At 46.8% G+C, this 18340-nt stretch overlaps 1 protein-coding gene across 1 annotated transcript in view; it reads right to left on the reverse strand.

The window, feature by feature from the left end:
* LOC118208797 (neurobeachin-like) overlaps positions 1-18340 on the reverse strand; it is a 114969-nt gene that overhangs the window by 27004 nt on the left and 69625 nt on the right. Inside the window, exons 2-3 of the mRNA XM_035383681.1 lie at positions 3873-4104; positions 459-559 (exon numbers count right to left, since the gene is read on the reverse strand). Of these exons, the coding sequence (XP_035239572.1) occupies positions 459-559; positions 3873-4104 (333 nt within the window). The remainder of the gene's footprint in view (positions 1-458; positions 560-3872; positions 4105-18340) is intronic.

The raw sequence follows: 18340 nt of genomic DNA on the forward strand, positions 1-18340 counted from the left end.
ATTAATGCAAAGTCAAGTGGTGAGAATTTTTTTTGGTGCACTGAGGTGGCAAATCCTCTCTGCACCTCCCTTCCCTCCGCTCCCCTGGTCCTGCCCCTGTGTGCACACCGACTCCCTCCCCCCACCCCTCTTCACTTCCCTGGTCCTGCCCCCATCCCATCGTGACTGCACCCCTTTCACCCCATGATCACGCCACCTCCCTCCCCCCCATCACGACTGCACCCCTTTCACCCCATGATCACGCCACCTCCCTCCCCCCCATCACGACTGCACCCCTTTCACCCCATGATCACGCCACCTCCCTCCCCCCCATCACGACTGCACCCCTTTCACCCCATGATCACGCCACCTCCCTCCCTCCCCCCCCTCCCCCCCATCACGACTGCACCCCATTCACCCCATGATCACGCCACCTCCCTCCCCCCCTCCCCCCCCCTCCCCTCCCCCCCCAGGCTCACCCACACGCCGCTGTCCCCTCTCAGCATGCTGAAGAGCAGCTTGAGCTCCTTGACCGTGATGCTGTAGCTGGCCATCACCCCCAGCATGTCCACCAGCAGGTCTGAAATGGAGAGAGAGAGAGAGGGTCGATCAGCGTCAGGGTCCAGTGTGGCCCTCCGGCGGGAAACCCAAGGTCACGGCGCCCTCTGGCTCGGGCCAGAGCGAAGTGATTAGTGCTGAGCTGGAGGGTTCTGCCACAGAGGCTCAGCGAGAGCGTAAGGAAACAGACGGACAACAACCTTGGACTGAGAGCTTTAGGTCACAGGAACACCAGGGGAGAGTATTACCCTGATTTTTGGTGTTCATTACTGACATTGTGTGCGAATCGGGCAGAACGGCATTGGCCGTCATCTCTAGCTCTCCTCAGGTGGAGCTCAGCCACAGACCGTATAAAACTAGAGCTCAACACTCCACTGCTGGCTGGCTTGCAGTTACCCTTGGAGAAGCCTGGAAGTTTGTTCAACTAACTTAACTGACTTAAATGTATGACCGGTAATTAGCCATAAGAACATGAGGATCCCAGATATGTGCTAATGTGCACAATGACTATTGTGCATAAAGGATTTCATATTCAGTAAAGCTGTCATAATTAAATAATACATTTCATATTTTTTAAAATTGACATTTTCCCTGCATTTATTCAAAATGTATTCTTTTTGGCTGGACGGCAACAGCGGGGCCAGACCTGCAAATGCGAATGTCTGTGACTGAGCGACTGAGTGACTGATGAAGTTACACCATTGGCCGGCCGAGTTATGAAGTTACACCATTGGTCGGCCGGTCCAGCCATATACTAGGTTTTGACCTGGTCTTGTTTCATAAAAATGCTATTGTGCTATACTGTAACATCTGAAACAAAAGAAGCAAGACCATTTCTGCTTGCATTTTTTCACTGGTACGCGAAACCTGGGTCTGAACAGGCCGGGTCGGAACATTGTACTCAAAACGAGCGAGGCGTACTTTCCTAAAGAGAGACCCGACACACACACACACTGCACACAGGGGCCCACGGACAGGCCACTAACCGCACAGCTCCAGGGCTGAGCATCACTGTCCACAGAGAGCATCACTGAACCCGGCTGCACCCGTCACCCCATTAACACCTGATGTCATGTTCCAACACGCGCCGCACGCAGGCTAATGTGCCGAATGCAAAAAACATGCATTAGCAGCTGAACGCACAAAATTCACCTGGCAAAAAGAAGGAAATGTAAAAAAAAAAAATTAAAAAAAAACGTTACCAAAATAAGAAAGTTGTAAAAAAAAAAAAAGCTTGAATGCATCTGCGGTGGCAAATTCAAATATAATCCGAATCTGCATTTTTGACGTCACTGGTAAAATAAGCTTGTTTAGCAGGTCGAGTGCACTGGTGTAGCGTAATGTCTTCTGCTTTACAGCCCAGAGACAGCGGCAGCAAATCTTCAGCAAAACGCAAAAATACACCGTTCCAAGCCAGACAGGACCACTTTGCTGATATTAACGTTAGAGGGAAATTTACAAAAAAAAAAAGACAGATTATTCCGCACGTACTACGCGGGCACCACACATAAATTACAGCGCAAATGCAGAACATAAAATACTGAAATTCCATTATTTTTTATTTCCGAAAGGTACGGACATTTAATATGAATTCCAAGCGCCATTTTTCAATCTTGTTATAGAACGAGCCACTGACTAATGAGATTTTATCTCTTTTTTTAAATCTTCATTCACCATTTCTGCGTCCGTGGAATTTCAGAAGGGCATAGCAGTGCATCGGGATGGGGGGCAGCGCCTTTAGTCTTCAAAGGTTTATTGGAATGGCAGGTATGCCATCCAGCCAAGTTACGCCTTGTTTACATACATTACACAACTGCTTGTTTAGAACAAGTTTGTCAAAAAACATATACAATAATGACTTCATTGGGGAGCAAGAAATAGTTTCTCCCTCTTAGCTTTGACTTCTGCAACATAACAGTTGAGTAAGATCAATCCAGTCCAGGAAACAACAAAAAAAAACACTTGAATACTCATACTGTATCCACTGTTTTCAGTAGAACACTCACCCAGCACAGAACAAAAATGAAACAGGACTTGGGACGATGTTTTTGAAAAAAATAAAATGAAAAAATCACACTGCGGTTCCAGTAATCACGACTGAAAGCCACCCTTACTGTATAACATTCATAAGTCACGTGCATGCCCTGTACAACACACCGCCTTTCGAGCACGAGACGCGACGTCTAACACATCGGGAAGGGTAGCGGGATTGCTTCGGCAACGATGTTCGTCTGATCCGCTCAGCGTTCGCTCGGCTGACAGGGGTTGCAGCCTCCAATCCAAACATCGGCGGCGCACAGCCGTACGCACGGCATACTTACGGGAGGCGTGCGGCCCCAAATCTATAACCCTGTCAGCAGGGGCCCCACCGCGTGTGCTGCGTGTCAGACGAGCGAATCACGATGAAGCAGTCGAGATCTCGCTTTCGGATGGCGGGGCGAAGTGGCGCAGGATGAATCCCTCTGGCTCACCTGCGAAAAACCCGCCATCAACGCTGCGCGGCTTTGCTCCATCATGAATAAATAAGAGCGCCTGTGACACTGTGTAGAAGGCCCGCACCTGCCGTCTCTTATCCCTAAGCCCTGGGGTGTTTGCGTGTCCGTGGTTACGCTCCAGTGCGTGTCCATGGTTACACTCCAGTGCGTCTCTTCTCCAATCCGTGTCTGTGGTTACGCTCCAGTGCGTGTCCGTGGTTACGCTCCAGTGCGTCTCTACTCCAATCCGTGTCCGTGGTTACGCTCCAGTGCATCTCTACTCCAATCCGTGTCCGTGGTTATGCTCCAGTGCGTGTCCGTGGTTACGATCCAGTGCGTGTCCGTGGTTACGATCCAGTGCGGCTGTCTGTGACAGCCGGGGCGCACGGCAACCTCGTTCACTTAATCTGACTTTTATTAGCCCTTTAAGGTGGACTGTAAGATGGCAAATGTGGGATTAGAATGTTCTTAAGTGAACATTCTAATGGTGATGTAACAACCACTACAGGTCATTGAAAGCAATGGAGTTCTAGAACACTGACAGAGAAAACAATTCAAAAATAAATAAAAGTGACCAACCAGCGCTCTAAATAAATTCAATTATACATTGTGCAGGCTGCTAAACTGATAATAAAGATAGAAAGATGGGAGCATGCACTCCAAACAAATAATGTATGTATTTAGTATCTTGGCAACTGAATTCCCTTTCAGATGTTTATTTTGGACAGCGAAGACAAACATTTACAAAAACCTACTCTTCAAAGTTTTAATCGAGGGCAGGTCAAATGACAGCTCAGGGAAACCGAGGTGTGAACGCGTCGCCAAGCGACCGCGCGGGCGCCGAACCGAAACGCGGCGTACCTGCGATCATGTCGTCGACGGCGGCCATCTTGAGCAGCACCTGCTGGATGAGGCCCACCTCGGTGCTGGTCTGCAGGTTGCGCACGCTCTTGCGCAGGATGGCGGTGAACATGCTCCAGATCTCCGCCTGGCACGTCACGTCGCAGTGCTCCAGCAGCTCCACCATGCAGCCGATGCTCTCCGCGTCCTGGATGATGAAGTTCATCTCCAGGTCGAACTCGCCGCCCACCAGCTGCAGGGAGGGGGGGGAGGGGGGGGAGAGCAGGAGACCATGTATGAGAGAGATTTACCCGAGAGAGCTTTTCAGCCTGCCAGGATGTAAAATAATAATAATAATACTAATACTAAAGCAGCCATCCCTTTCCATTACATTCTGGCCACAGGCAAAATTCAAGGACGTTGCTGAATGTTTAATGGAAAATGTAATTCTCGCTTTGGGCGGTAAAGTGGAGGGGGGGGGGATGGAAAAAGCCACGCCCCCCCATCCAATCACCCCCTTCTACTCACACGGCAACAGCGATCATTAAACTGGAAGTAAACAACAATCAATGATTCCATTCTTGAGAACTCAACAGGCATGAAATTGGCCACCTCTGGCGCACTCGCGTGAGAGGGACCCCTTCGCTGCGGGAGAGAGCGGGTACGCGGAAAAATAGCGCCCGCCGGCTCTGCCAAACCATTACCGTGATTGACAGACAATATGCAGCCGGAATCAAAAGACGGTCAGCGCTAACTCGGGGCGGGGGGGGGGCTAGTCGCCGTTCTGCCTCGCCTGCATAAATCAACAAGCGGCGTTTGTCACGGCTCTCTTCCGTCCTGAACGGACCGACTGCTCTTAACCAGATCGTTCTGGTTCCTGACGCCGGATGACAGCCGGGGGGGTAAGCTACTGTACCGCGCGTACGCGGTAACAGCCGATGGGTGCCATGACAACCCCTCTTCCCAGAGTCTTTCATCTGGAGTAATGGCTGCCGCTGGCTCGACAGTTCCCCGGCGGAGCGCTAGCAGCGAACACAACGGTACGAGGATACCGGAAAAACATGAAGCGGGCGTCCCCGTTTGAATATTTCACGTTCCCCATATTTCCTCGCGGTGAAAACTCGCGCCCTGGATTCCCTCGGGTCTCGTAGTTGAGTGGATGCGACGGCTGTCACTGCAGATTTATTTTATTAGTCTCTGCTTGTAATGGGCCGTAGCCGCAGGCTACACGTTGCAAAAGGCACAGCTCGACATGTCATAGGCACAAAAAAAAAACATTTTAAATAAATAAATTAAATTATATATTTGCAGAACTAAGCTTCATAAAGTTCTGAAATGACATGTTGATGAAGCAGCAAATTAGCCATCTTCTGCCCCAGAGATAGCTGGGTGTGTACTGGTGGTACTTTTTTATCCAGAAATGTTCTTTGAAGAAGTTACCCCCCATGTTTACTCCAGTTGTCAACAACCTCACTTTTTGGGCTACAGGGCTGATTCTGAAGCAAGTGGATTTCATCTTTGGCAGCACTGGAGCATAAAAATATGGATTTAATCCATCCACTATTAAACTGTGTCCAAACTAGAGTACCAAAAGGCATCTGTGTGCAACCAAGTTCCAGTTTTTAGAATTTAGAATTTATGAAAGGATGACTAACCGATCAAAGGAGTGATTTATTGATTGATTAGCAGGTTTCACATAGATGTGCAGATGTAGGTACATGCACACACACACACACTTTCCACTGTTAAACAGTCTGCAATAAAACAAGAGTAGGCACCCCTTCACAGCACTGTACATACTCATTATCCACATTAGCTCAGCCCACCTTCCACACAGCCAATTATAAACACTCATACACAGCCCACCTTCCACACAGCCAATCATAAACACTCACACACAGCCCACCTTCCATACTGCCAATCATAAACACTTACACACTCCACCCACCTTCCACACAGCCAATCATAAACACTCACACACTCCACCCATCTTCTACACAGCCAATCATAAACACTCACACACACCACCCATCTTCTACACAGCCAATTATAAACCCTCATACACAGTCCACCTTCCACACGGCCAATCGCAAACCCTCCCTCTGCTGCTGCACACCAGTAGGCTGACGCCACGTTTATTAACCACACGCAATGAGGTGACATCCCGCCGTGAGGTCCCGCAGATGTAATCCCTCTGACAGACAAGGTGCGGGTGCACCTGACCGCACGTCCGCTGAAATCCAATCGGGTCACAGGGGCTACGATGTAGCGGCGACGAGGGGTTCCCATGGCAGCCAGGCACAGGGGCGCGAGAGCCAGAGGCGGTGTTTTTATGAGGCGTAGCTACGCATGCATTACGCGTTTTGTGAGACTGAATTGAATTTGGTTTGATTGTTTATGAAAGACGGGCTCCTCCAGTGACCCTTTCCTTGAGTGGATCCACCTTTCTCACTCTTCGGAGGTGACCGATTGTCCGGCTGTCAGACCGATACAACACCCCTGCTTACTGCTGCTTGGTCTCTCGTCTTTTCTGTCCTTGTCCTTAAACTAAAATAATCTAAGGGTGAGGTCCGTTTAAACTGACAATAAGAACCCGTACAGTTTTCTGGGGTCAGATACTGTGCTGTACGGTGAATATAATTTAAACAGAACCTGGGCAGAGCGCTCTCAGCAAGCTTTGCACCAGTGCTCTCACCGTGACCTTTGAACTCCTTCGTTGACTATTCTAGAACCCCGAAGGTCCTTGGCTGCCTTGCCTCAGCTTCTAGGCTGTAGTCCAGTCTTTTTTTAACATGGAAAAAGTTACCACGGATGCAGTTCATCGACAACAACTTCAATCTAGCAACTTAAAGAATTACACAATGCGAAAAACACCTCAATTAAACTGCCTTTAAACAGAGGCTTTGTTTTGACCCATTAGATTAGGGTACATTATATTAGATGAGACCATTAGGTTTATAGATGGTGTTGATCAATAAAGCAAAATGAATCTATTAGAAATTTGGCTCAATCAAAAAAGCCTTTTAGAATCAGCCAGCTGAATTACATGAACCATTTTCTTATTTAAGAGGTCAACATAATTCAAATCCCTAAGAGAGGGCTCCAAACTTTGCATTGTAACTTATCGTAAGCATCGTCTGCTTTCCGTAATATACTGTATTATTCAATTTGTAGCTCATTACATCTTAAGAAGCCAGCTCCGAAAGTAATTGCTTTGTTACAGAAGGCTACACTGAGCATCTCGCGGCTATAGCAAGCTCACCGGCGTGGAACGATGTAATGAAGAAGCAGAGAAAAGCTGTTATTCAAACAGATTTCCCGACTGTAGAATTAACGACGAGACCGCAGACTTGTTACGGAAAAAGACAGCCATTAAAGTGAGAGAGATTGATCTACAGCGCGCACAAAAAAATAAATAAATAAAATAAAAAATCATTAGCTGGAATTAGGTGAACGCAGATGCTCTTGAACGCGAGAGGAAGAATTCATTCAGTCGGCATTGAGCTTCTGTTCTGTGATATGAATTCCAATTTCAGTACGCTGCACATTTTGCACAACCTTTGCAATGTACAAATGCCCCCATCCGTTGGCGATATTAATGGATTTATGTATTTTTTTTAAATTATGCTGCAGCATATCTGATAGATACATTTCCTTCAACTCACATGTAACCTAGAAACAAAGAGAAAAGGGCTTTAGTACGCTTAATCCAATATATGATGTAGCGCACGTCACTGTCGTTGACAGACGAACCTGCCTAGGTGTGAAATATTGCAGGGAACCTTCCAACGTGACAAAACAGTGAACCGTGACTTGAATCTTGCAAACGTACATCAGATATACGAAATCGTGTCTGTGTTCATCGTTTTTCTCAAATCACCTCATCTCGGCTCCATAATAACATTCATGGAAAAGAGATCTTCCACCGCCCTTGGGTCAGCGGCATACATGTACAGTAAAGCTATTGGAAGACAATAAAGGCAAAGAGAATACGATTATTCTCACACCACATCGCTAGTGGAAGGGACACTACCATTGAAGAAATACTAAATGGTATAATTCACATTATGAACTGTACATAATATTTTCAGTTCTAGAGTATATCCTCAATTGGTCCACACAGTTTTGGTGTTTAATGAAAGATATTTTAGATACTTGAAAGACCCACCTTCTTTACAAAGGCAAGTATTGTATAGGGCATGCGGTGGTTCTAAAGCGAGAACCTGGCCTTGGAAAGCACGCACTGCAACTCCTCAGGAGAGTCCAGCTCAGTATAACAGCACCTGGGGAAACGAGCAGCACCGTCCTCCAGTTCAATCACAGGCTCGTCCTGGACGTTCAGAACCAGGCCTACCCCCTGTTGCGGTTTTGGGAGCAGAACCAGGCCTACCCCCTGTTGCGGTTTTGGGAGCGGAACCAGGCCTACCCCCTGTTGCGGTTTTGGGAGCAGAACCAGGCCTACCCCCTGTTGCAGTTTTGGTAGCAGTTCTGACTGATATTACACGCAGTTTCTGAGTACAGGGGACTGTCGTGCGGCTCATCATGCTAAACCGTAGATTGTACAGGCAAGCGGCGCATTATGCGTTTGCTTCAAAATGACTGCAACAGCTCAGCTTGGGCTGCGACTGCAGGGTGAGTTTGTCCGCCAGAGCTAGGTTTGAACTGCATAAGCAGTTACTGCTACATCCTACTGGCGGCATAAAATCAATTTCTTTCATTCTATTTTTTCTTCTACCCTGCAAGAACTCCACTACTTACAACTGATCCAATTTGTGATTGCTCACTTGGATGTAAAACGCAGATAAATGCCTGAAGTGATAGCATTTACAAATTAGGCCGCAAGGCTTGCTGTTCCTTATTTTTATTTATTTTTGAGAGCAGCAGATGAAGATAAATCGAACTGAAAGGATAAAACGTGTGGTTCGTGTGTGTTTGTCTCGTGGTTTTGTAGGAATGAATGCTGAAAAATCACCTTTGACAAAACCCCTTTTGTCGAAAACGTTCACGTACCGAAGCCAGCCCTAGATTCCCCCAGAGTCACCCAATGAAAACACTCGCTAATGATTTTACAATTAATGTCCCCATAAACTCCACGTTTGCCGAAGGCTTCTGATCTCCATCTGGGCTTTCAGTATGTGCCTACCCTGACCAATTGAGTTTTTCGTTTAAGAGTTGATATTTTTGTTCCCATTTGAGCTGAAGTCAAAAGCAAACCTTCTCACTTTGTTCTCGTCTGTTCCCAATTTCCAAAAAGAGCTGCAAATCTGGCCACGTCCCCCAGCTTCACCAAGCTAAAATAGATGGATGTTTGAAATTCTACTCAGTCGGACACAGAGTAGCTTAGCGCACAATTGGCCAAGACTACATAGAAGCTTAGCCTAACAGCACAAGCCGCTACACGTGATCGATAAATCTTCATAGCATGAGATAGAACAGAACGATAAGACTTGCAAAGGAAAGGTAATGCATTGCAGTCTGGGCTTTGTATGAGGGTTGCAGATGAGTTCACTTGGATGAGAAATTGGTTTCACATTAGTTCCTGTTTTTAAGTTCTGAACTACCCTTATGCAGGTGAAGAATGCCATATTACAGTTCTGTCATGGGGGGGGGAGGGGGGGGGTTGGATTTATATTTACGTGTTAAGAGTTGGCTGCCCAAAAGACTGCCTGACATATCCGTTACAATTTAACCGCAAGCATCTTTCTTCCGCAATCAAAAAAATAAATAAATAAATAAAAAAACCCACACAGCCACAGTGGGAGGAGCTTTGGCACCAGCGCATCGCTCCATGGCAACCAGCCGCCTTGCGTTTGACACGTGCCGTGACACGCGGTATCCACGGCAGCCAGAACGAGGCCCCCGCTCACAGACGCAGGAGGAGGCGAGGAGGTGAACGGGTTTACACGGGAGGTGCGGTCGCCGTAGTGACAGGGCAGAAGACGTCCGCCGGCCCACCCCCCCCCCACGCGCTGCGCCCCCGCCCCGTCCCATCCCGGGCCAGAACAGAACAAGAGGCCCCCCGTCGTTTCGGGTGCACTGGCCCGAGTTTGAGGGTCCGTTCCCCCTCCTTTAAGAGACTCTAAAAGGGGCGGTCGAGGGGTTTTCCCCGTGCCTTTGTGCTGACGCGCTAGCCCCGCCCACATTCAAACGGTCCCTCTCCTCCCTCTCAATTAGAACTCTTCATTTAGACAAAGACAGTTTACACATGGGTACACCACAGAGTTTCAAAACTGTCAGTGTAAATCACATCATCACCTTTTTATTTATTTATTTATTTATTTAAATACTTGTTTTTTTTAATAACGTATTCAGCTATTTTTGAACAGGCTCTTTTATCCAAAGGAACCTAAGGTTGGAATGGCTCCATAATTAAGGAGGTGGTGCAGTCAAGATATTTGATAAATTTATCTCCTCTGATAATAATTTACGTCTGCTTCAAGAACCGTGGCTGCTGCCGCATTTAGTTATAATATTAAATAAGTAAAATTGTACTAACTGATTGCTAGGTACACACTAGGTTATTCCTGGAGAGCACTTTGAAAGGATTAAGCAGCCTTGGAGTGCTTTTCGGCATTAATGTAAAATACATATCATAAATTTTAACAGGGCTAAACTTATGAGAATCAAAAGTACTATTACAATTCAGGAGCTGAGGCAAATCCCGAAGCATGTCAAATCAGAACACTGAGAAGCTGCTAACGCGTACAAACAGAAAATGGATATTTTCTGGGACTTGAAAACAAAGTCTGTGAGCTTCTCGTTCAAATATAATACCTGTGAGGGGCACAATATTGGTATTATCACATTCATCCTTTCATCCTTTCTGGGGAAAAAAAACTCTCTAAATTTAAATTTCAACACAGGCGTATGGGTTAATAGAAGTTCATAGAGGCCTATACAGAGCAGCAGAAGAATGACCCCATTTCATTAATAAAGGCAATAAGATGAAAGGCTGGGATCTTTCAGCCGACTCCATAAATCCAATGAAATTTAAATGCTGACTGCGGTTCTTTCATAAAGAATGCAGCTACTGGAATTGTGATCTACTCTCCCGTTTTTTTTCCCCCAAGAGGTTATTTTAGCAAAAGAGAACAATACTTTCCTCTGCAAAATTGTCCATTTCATTTTCAGAACAACAAAGTCTCCGGTCCCATTGTTACCACTGAAAAACTGGATTTTTTTTTTTTTTACGTCACATTTATTCACCTATTGAAAGTGAAATGAGGTACACTGAACAGCTACACCAAGGCCATTTGCAGCCCTGTTCAAATGTTTAAAAAAAATATATATATATATATATATATAAAAATCCAATTTCCACTAGTTTCAGTATAAAAGGAAGGCTTCTCGAATACAGGCTTCACGTAGGCCCACTATAATTTACACAGAACTGGCAAGCCCAAGGACTGCCTATGGTGGGATTATTCTGGACAGACTATTTCTTATCAGTGATGGCTTTCTCACTTCAATGCATGTCTATATGTTTACATTTAATAATGGGTATTGCCTAAATCACCTTTTTTTTTTTTTTGCTGGTGCAGTCATTCAGGCTGTCTATTGATTTTTTTTTTTTTTAAGAGTTCAAAATGTAATATCTAAATCTTCCTGCAGCCAAAAGGCAACTTTGTGGATCATCGTTATAGATAAGCCTGTTCAATTGACACCGAACACCACAGATAACGTTCCTCTTCAACATAGATTATAAAAGTCGCAAAAAAAGACTCTGCTCTGGCTGCGCACTCACTCAGAGAGAAATAATACCCTTCCGTACAAATTCCATGTTAAAGGACAGCCCAAGCCGCTCCACGATTGTGATTCTACCCAAAGGGCAATTTCGTCTTTTTCGGCCGAGCGTGGACGAGAATACAGAGTTCTAAAATTCTCACGAAAGAGCCGGAAATTTCCACCCGAGAGCCGTTTTTTTGAGATCAGAGGGATAATACACACACACAAAAAAAAAGCGAAAAAAAGGGGGGGAAAAAAGCGAATGAATTTTGATATGGACCTTCAAAAGAAAGAGCAAACAAGCGAGGGAATAAGAAAGAAATCACAGAAGTAGAACCAGAAAACATATAAATGCATTTTTTTTGTTGTTGTTGTTGGTCCCTGATGGGTGACATTAATAAAAAAAATTTGAAGTGCAATTTTTAAAAGTCTCCCCGAAAACTGAGCATAAAGATAAGACACCATCGTGGCGCAAAGCTGCCATTTATTTACCTTCCGTACATTTCAAAGTGGGTGGAGCGAGGCGAGGGGGGCGGGGCCTCGTCCGCGTGTCCTAAGCCGATTGGACGGCGCGGGAGACGGGCGGGTGTAATGGCTACTGAGCCAGCGCTACACCGGCGTGGCTCCACGGAGCGCCATTAACCGGCGCGGTGAGAGAGCGGCGGCGGCGGCGGCGGCTCGTGAGACGGCGGCTAATTGCGGATTCGGATCTCAGCGGTAATTTGCACCCCATTGTTGTCGCGAGGAGGTGAAACCAAGACGAGAAAAAAATCACAGATTATGCAATTAGCGCACCTCGGCCGAGCGAGAACAAAGCGGAGGGGGGAGAGAGAGAGAGAGAGAGAGAGAGAGAGGGAGAGAGAGAGAGAGAGGGTGAGAGGGTGAGAGAGAGAGAGAGAGAGGGGGAGAGAGAAAGAGTAAGAGATAGGGAAGGTGAGAGAGAGAGAGGGTGAGAGAGAGAGAGAGAGAGAGAGAGGGGGAGAGAGAGAGAGAGAGATAGGGAGGGAGAGAGAGAGGGAGAGAGAGAGAGAGAGAGAGATAGGGAAGGTGAGAGAGAGAGAAGAGAGAGTGAGAGAGATAGGGAGGGTGAGAGAGAGAGAGAGAGAGGGGGAGGGAGAGAGTGAGAGAGAGAGAGAGAGGGATAGGGAAGGTGAGAGAGAGAGAGGGTGAGAGAGAGAGAGAGGGTAAGAGATAGGGAAGGTGAGAGAGAGAGAGGAGAGAGAGAGAGAGTGAGAGAGAGGGAGAGAGAGAGAGAGAGATGATTACCTCTCCTTTTCACTACAAAGCCATTTTAACCCTGTGAGCGATAGCGGCGTATTAGTCGAAGCTCTCTATGGGTAAAGGACGTGCTTATCTAACACAGAGTACGTGACCGTATGAAAGGGCCTGAAATAAAATCAGACAAGCAGAGTGGGACGGCCGGAGGTGGAGAACCCACGTCCTGGACAGGAGACAGCTGGAGGGCGAGGGGCTGCTACTTCCCAAATCTGCCCACAGCACAACAACAAGAAGCCTTCTCTCCATTGTGCAGGATCCGGCCACAGACTGAGCCACACACAAGCCCCTCTCCTGTTCTTCAGCTGCAGCAGGCCTTTTGTAGAGCCACCGGCAGGTGAAGCCAAACAGGCAGTCAGCAGCTGGTTAAGGTGGAGCGCAGGTAGAGAGCTCAGATCACACGCAGGGGGTTCGATAGAGCACCTGCACATAACACCGGACGAGTAAAAAAAAAACCTCGCAGGAACTTCGCTTAACGGCCCGTCCAAAAGGAGGAACCGCGGGAACTAAGACATCAAACGCCGACGGTTTCCACACGGTTCTCAAACGGGCGAGTCCCCCCCCCCCAGTCACGTCGATTCACATCGCTCGCAGCTTCATCGCTCGCTACGCAAAAAAAACGACTCCGCGGACGACCGGAGGCGATTCCACCAACCGCCGCAGCCCGTTAGCGCACAGCAGCTGCCCGCTGCGCTACAGAGAGCCCGGAACCAGACGAGCCCGATTACAATTAAGAGAGGAGCCAGCCGACTCCGTCCCCCCGCTGCCCAGCGAAGCGTGCGGCCCGTCTGCCGCACGCCCAGCGAACAGCCGCAAATTAGACCGGGTTACTGTCCCCAAAAAAATACTGCCCCCGCCGGCACGGGGCGCAGAAATTATGTCTTGGGTCGGGAAACACTGACCCACTTTGTGCACCTGTCCTCCATCTTCCGAGCGGGAAACCTGCGATCAGCCCCGCCTCGTGCCTGAGCAGCTGCTGCGGTTCTGGCCCGGGGGATCAAACCCTCTGCTGCCAGAGCTCCATTATATCACCCCCCCCCCCTCCCGCCCCCCCCCCCCTCCGAGTGTTTCCACGGCACCCCAGAGCAGGTGTTTATGGCGCACAGGTGACACGAGCCGAACCCAATCTCCCTTCATCGCGCATGCTGTCCCAAATGTCGCCAAAGGCCTTTGTTGCCATTAACTAGGCGATATTAGCAGAAGGTGCATTCTGTCCTGGCTGCCATCTGCCCAGTCGGTACCCCCACGGCCCCCTGGGAAACGTAGTTTGTGGCAGTAGACTAGGGGCCTTAAATCCTGTTCCTTCAGCTCTCATCTAGCCACCACTGGTTCTGGCACACACAGCAGAAGCTCAGACAGACGCTTGCGTCGACTGGCAGATTAGCTATCGATTAAGAAATAATTTTGTATCATGAGAAATAAGGATTTCAGCATAGACAGGATACAGCAGCCAGGACAAAGCAACCATAATGTAATGACCAGAGACAGGTGGTATTTGCGATGCAGTAGGTCACATACAGTGAAATATTGCAGCAGTTTGTGAAGGCAATGTAAAATGATTTTTTTATTTTATTTTTTTATTTTTTTAAATAAATCAGTGAGACTGTCAAAGTTATATTATTTATGAAAATGTTTTTCTCCCCTTCAAAAAAGCTGATTCTATCATTGAGGCTGATCAGATTTACAATCAGAGTTTTGAACCTTCAGGCTGCTGGTGGTCCTACCACTCCACTCTTCTCCGCCTTCCGAAAAGCTCAGTTCCTAAAATCACGAGCTGTGAGGCTAAAGTAGGACCGGCGGACTAAGCGCCAAATGACGTGCGGAAATGTCCAAACCGCCTTACGTGATTCATGCCGCACACCAAGGCAAAAAAAAAAAAAAACAGAGAAAAATACAGATGAAAAAAACACAATACAAAAATACACATTAAATGCCATTTCTCAATCCACCCAAAGAAAAATAAGCAAACAAAAAAAAATAATAATCAATGTAGGCAAAAGGTCCACACTCCCCAACGGACAGGCAGCTACAGTACGGCTGAAAGGCTCGTTTTGACCCGAAGCATCACTGCGAGGTCACAGTGACATTCTGCGGAACCCCAGACTCTCCCAACACCAATGAGGACATTGTGCTGACGTGCTTACATTCGCTATTTGCATTATCCCGTCAAAACAACGGGAGGAAAAGCGACTTCTTATTTCTCTGAAGTGTCAGTGTGTGGACGCAGAGGTGTCCATCATTCAGATGAAGGCAGGTGACACAGGTAGGAATGAAACTCTGGGGGGGCATACGAACTGGAGTCTAATATCATACTCGCATCTCTCAACTTTTTTGGGCAGCAGTGCAGCATAGTGGTTAAGGAATTGGGCGCTTGTAACCGAAAGGTCCCAGGTTCGATTCCTGGGTAGGACACTGCCGTTGAACCCTTCTTAACCCGTACTGATTCAGTATATATCCAGCTGCATAAAATGGATGCAATGGAAATTCTGTGCAAAACAAGTTCTGTAAGTCACTCTGAATAAAAGCATCTGCTAAATACCAGTAATAATTTATCCAAATATCACTGCGATTTCAGGGGGAGAGGTTCAACCGCCTCAATCCCCAAACCAGGTCCGAGGGGCTTAGATTTCGAGGCTCACTTCCTTGTCTTGTTTAGAGATGTTACTCACTAGCACCAGTGCGGTTGGCTACAGTATAGGTGTTTCAGCCATCCATTTCACTGTACGGTAAGTCAATACGGGCAGAATACAAAGTCGATCATTTTTTCCCACAAGAACATGTAGTGGCAATCGGTGTCTTTCCTTCATCTAATGTCTCCCCCATGTGCCGCTTTCTTAAATCATTGTGTCATTTGAACAGTATTTCAGTATTTTGTGGACCGACCAATCAGGGACAGTATGCCTCACTGCACGTCATTGGGGGCGGGGGCGGGGGCGGGGGTGGGATCTCACAGGCTTAGCAGACGACCCAGACTTCAAGGCCACATAAGTGTCCCCCTTTTCCCTACTGCACTGTCTCTGCCTCCAATCTGTACAACATGACAACAACAAAAAAAACATAATTCCATGGCTTCAAAAAATGCATCTTGGAAGCCCCACCGAGTGTCAGCGGGTGACGTCACAGTCATTTAGTCCCCGTTTTTATTTTTTTTATTTTTTAGAGTCCATGGTCCAGCCTCATCGCCGTCTCTCCACAGTGAAGTAGACACGAGACAACGGCTTCAATCAAACACCAATCAAATCGCGACGCGCTGATTCGGCTCTGAAAGCAAAGCAATCGCAGTCTGAATGCCGGTGAATTAAACATGGCGGTCTCCCATTGACGTTTTGCAGTTTGGACGAGACGGGTTTTTACTTAAGCGATAATGTTCTCCTGGAAGAACATAAAAGGTCGTAAATTGAGTGAAGGACTCTCGGAAACGCCGTATAATCCAGCCGCAAAAAAATCAGCCCTCCGTTGGTTTATTGGTTTATTCATGCCTGCGGAATCCTGCCGTAAACAACATCTGCGGCATCCTGTTTGAGTACGCCACTGCTCACTGCGCACAAAATGAATCCATAAAAAACACAGCGCAAGATCTGTGTCTTATACACTATCACCTAATAATAATGATAATAATAATAATAATAATAAACATATCTATAGTAGCATTATTTATAATAATAATTATAATAATAATCATCATCATGGGGCGACATAGCTCAGGAGGTAAGACCGATTGTCTGGCAGTCGGAGGGTTGCCGGTTCAAACCCTGCCCTGGGCGTGTCGAAGTGTCCTTGAGCAAGACACCTAACCCCTAACTGCTCTGGCGAATGAGAGGCATCAATTGTAAAGCGCTTTGGATAAAAGCGCTATATAAATGCAGTCCATTTACCATTTACCATTTACCATCATCAACATCATCATCATCATCGTCATCATCATCATCATCATCATCATCATAAGCTTACTTATCCAAAGGTTACAGTTACACGTATCATCCATTTCGAATAAAGTGAATATTTAAGTAAAGCAACTGAATTCATGTTTAGCTGAAGACCCTGACAGCGAAGCCTTCCGTTCGTCTCCACTATATAATGAGCTGCTCGGTCGACTGCTCTAATCTAATTTAAGACCCTCTTTCCCCTAATATGCCTGCCAGTTATGTGTCACTTTTAAAAGACTGTTTGAAAAGTAGCCCCTGTAACGGCAAAGGTAATTGGTTCGTCAGCGGCGCTGTGGCAGCCTGCAAAAATGATTCATCTGTTGTGAACAGCGTCGAGTGTAAACAGTGCATACGTGTGAGGTGTATGTATGTGTGTGAGAGCGCGTAGACTTTTACAAATGATCTTCAACCGCGGACAAAACTGGGTCGCAGTGGTTCTGTTCCGCAAGACAAGGGGGCTGAAATGGATTTGGAGGCAGAAAAAAATAATAATAATAATACAGCCGAGATTAATGAGCCTTTTGACAAATTTTGACCGAAATCATATTACTAAAAAATTACACTAAAAGGAAATGGCGTCGCTCGGTCTTCAGACGCACAATGAGATCTAATCAAACTTGACGTCTTGAAAGGAAAAATCAGCTGAACTAAATGCCCCTTGGCAGGATGCAACAAGGGGGAAAAGATGATAGAGGGTTTAATTAAAAGTAAAAACCTAGAAAGTTAAAAGGACTCACATGGGGTCTTCGCTCGACAACGCGACCGCAAGACATTTCCAAACACCGAAAACGTGCACTATGTAGACGAGGGACCTTAGAAACACACAAATGCCAAAGCTTTCATTCAGAGCTTCCATCATTTTCAAAGATGAAAACAATGCTGTAGACTTAAGGTTTGTGGTTCACGTGGTTCACTGACGGGAAGTTTGAGCTGTATTTCTGCATGTACCGAAGCACATAATGTTATATACAAGCACAACAGTCTACAGCAGGGCTGCCTAACACCGTTCCTGGAGGTCTACCTGCAGGTCTTCATTTCAACCCTAATTTGGCACGCCTGATTCTATTAATTAGCAGCTCAACAAGATCTCTAGCCGTTGAAAACCTGTTGAGGTTTGCTTTGTTCGGGTTGGAGTGAAGACCTACGGCAGGAACAGGGGTTGGGCAGCCCTGGTTCGACAGAGTTGTTGCATCATTACTGAGGACACAACTTCATGACAGCAGTTGTGCATTAAGGTCATGTTTTTTAAAATGTCACACTAAAAAATACAGCTAACGGAGCCAGCAGGGAGACAAAAAGCCCAGAGAAATCTCCTCCACGCCCCGCCCCACCCCAGAGCATGACCCCGGAGCGATCACTCTAACTCTCCTCCCACAGACCAGGGGAACAGGGAGCACATTAATAAGAAAGTCAGCTCGGAGTACAGCACAGGCACCTCCCTCCCAGCTTTTCAGCTTCTCATTTCAATTTTATAAGCACACCCAGGGCTGTTCTATGAGCTACTTTCTTTTTTTTTTTTTTTATTAAAATGTTTTTTTCAGCTTACCTTGAAATGATCATTTA

Source organism: Anguilla anguilla, chromosome 12 (genome assembly GCF_013347855.1).
Source record: "Anguilla anguilla isolate fAngAng1 chromosome 12, fAngAng1.pri, whole genome shotgun sequence".
In the NCBI taxonomy this organism is placed as follows: Eukaryota; Metazoa; Chordata; class Actinopteri; order Anguilliformes; family Anguillidae; genus Anguilla; species Anguilla anguilla.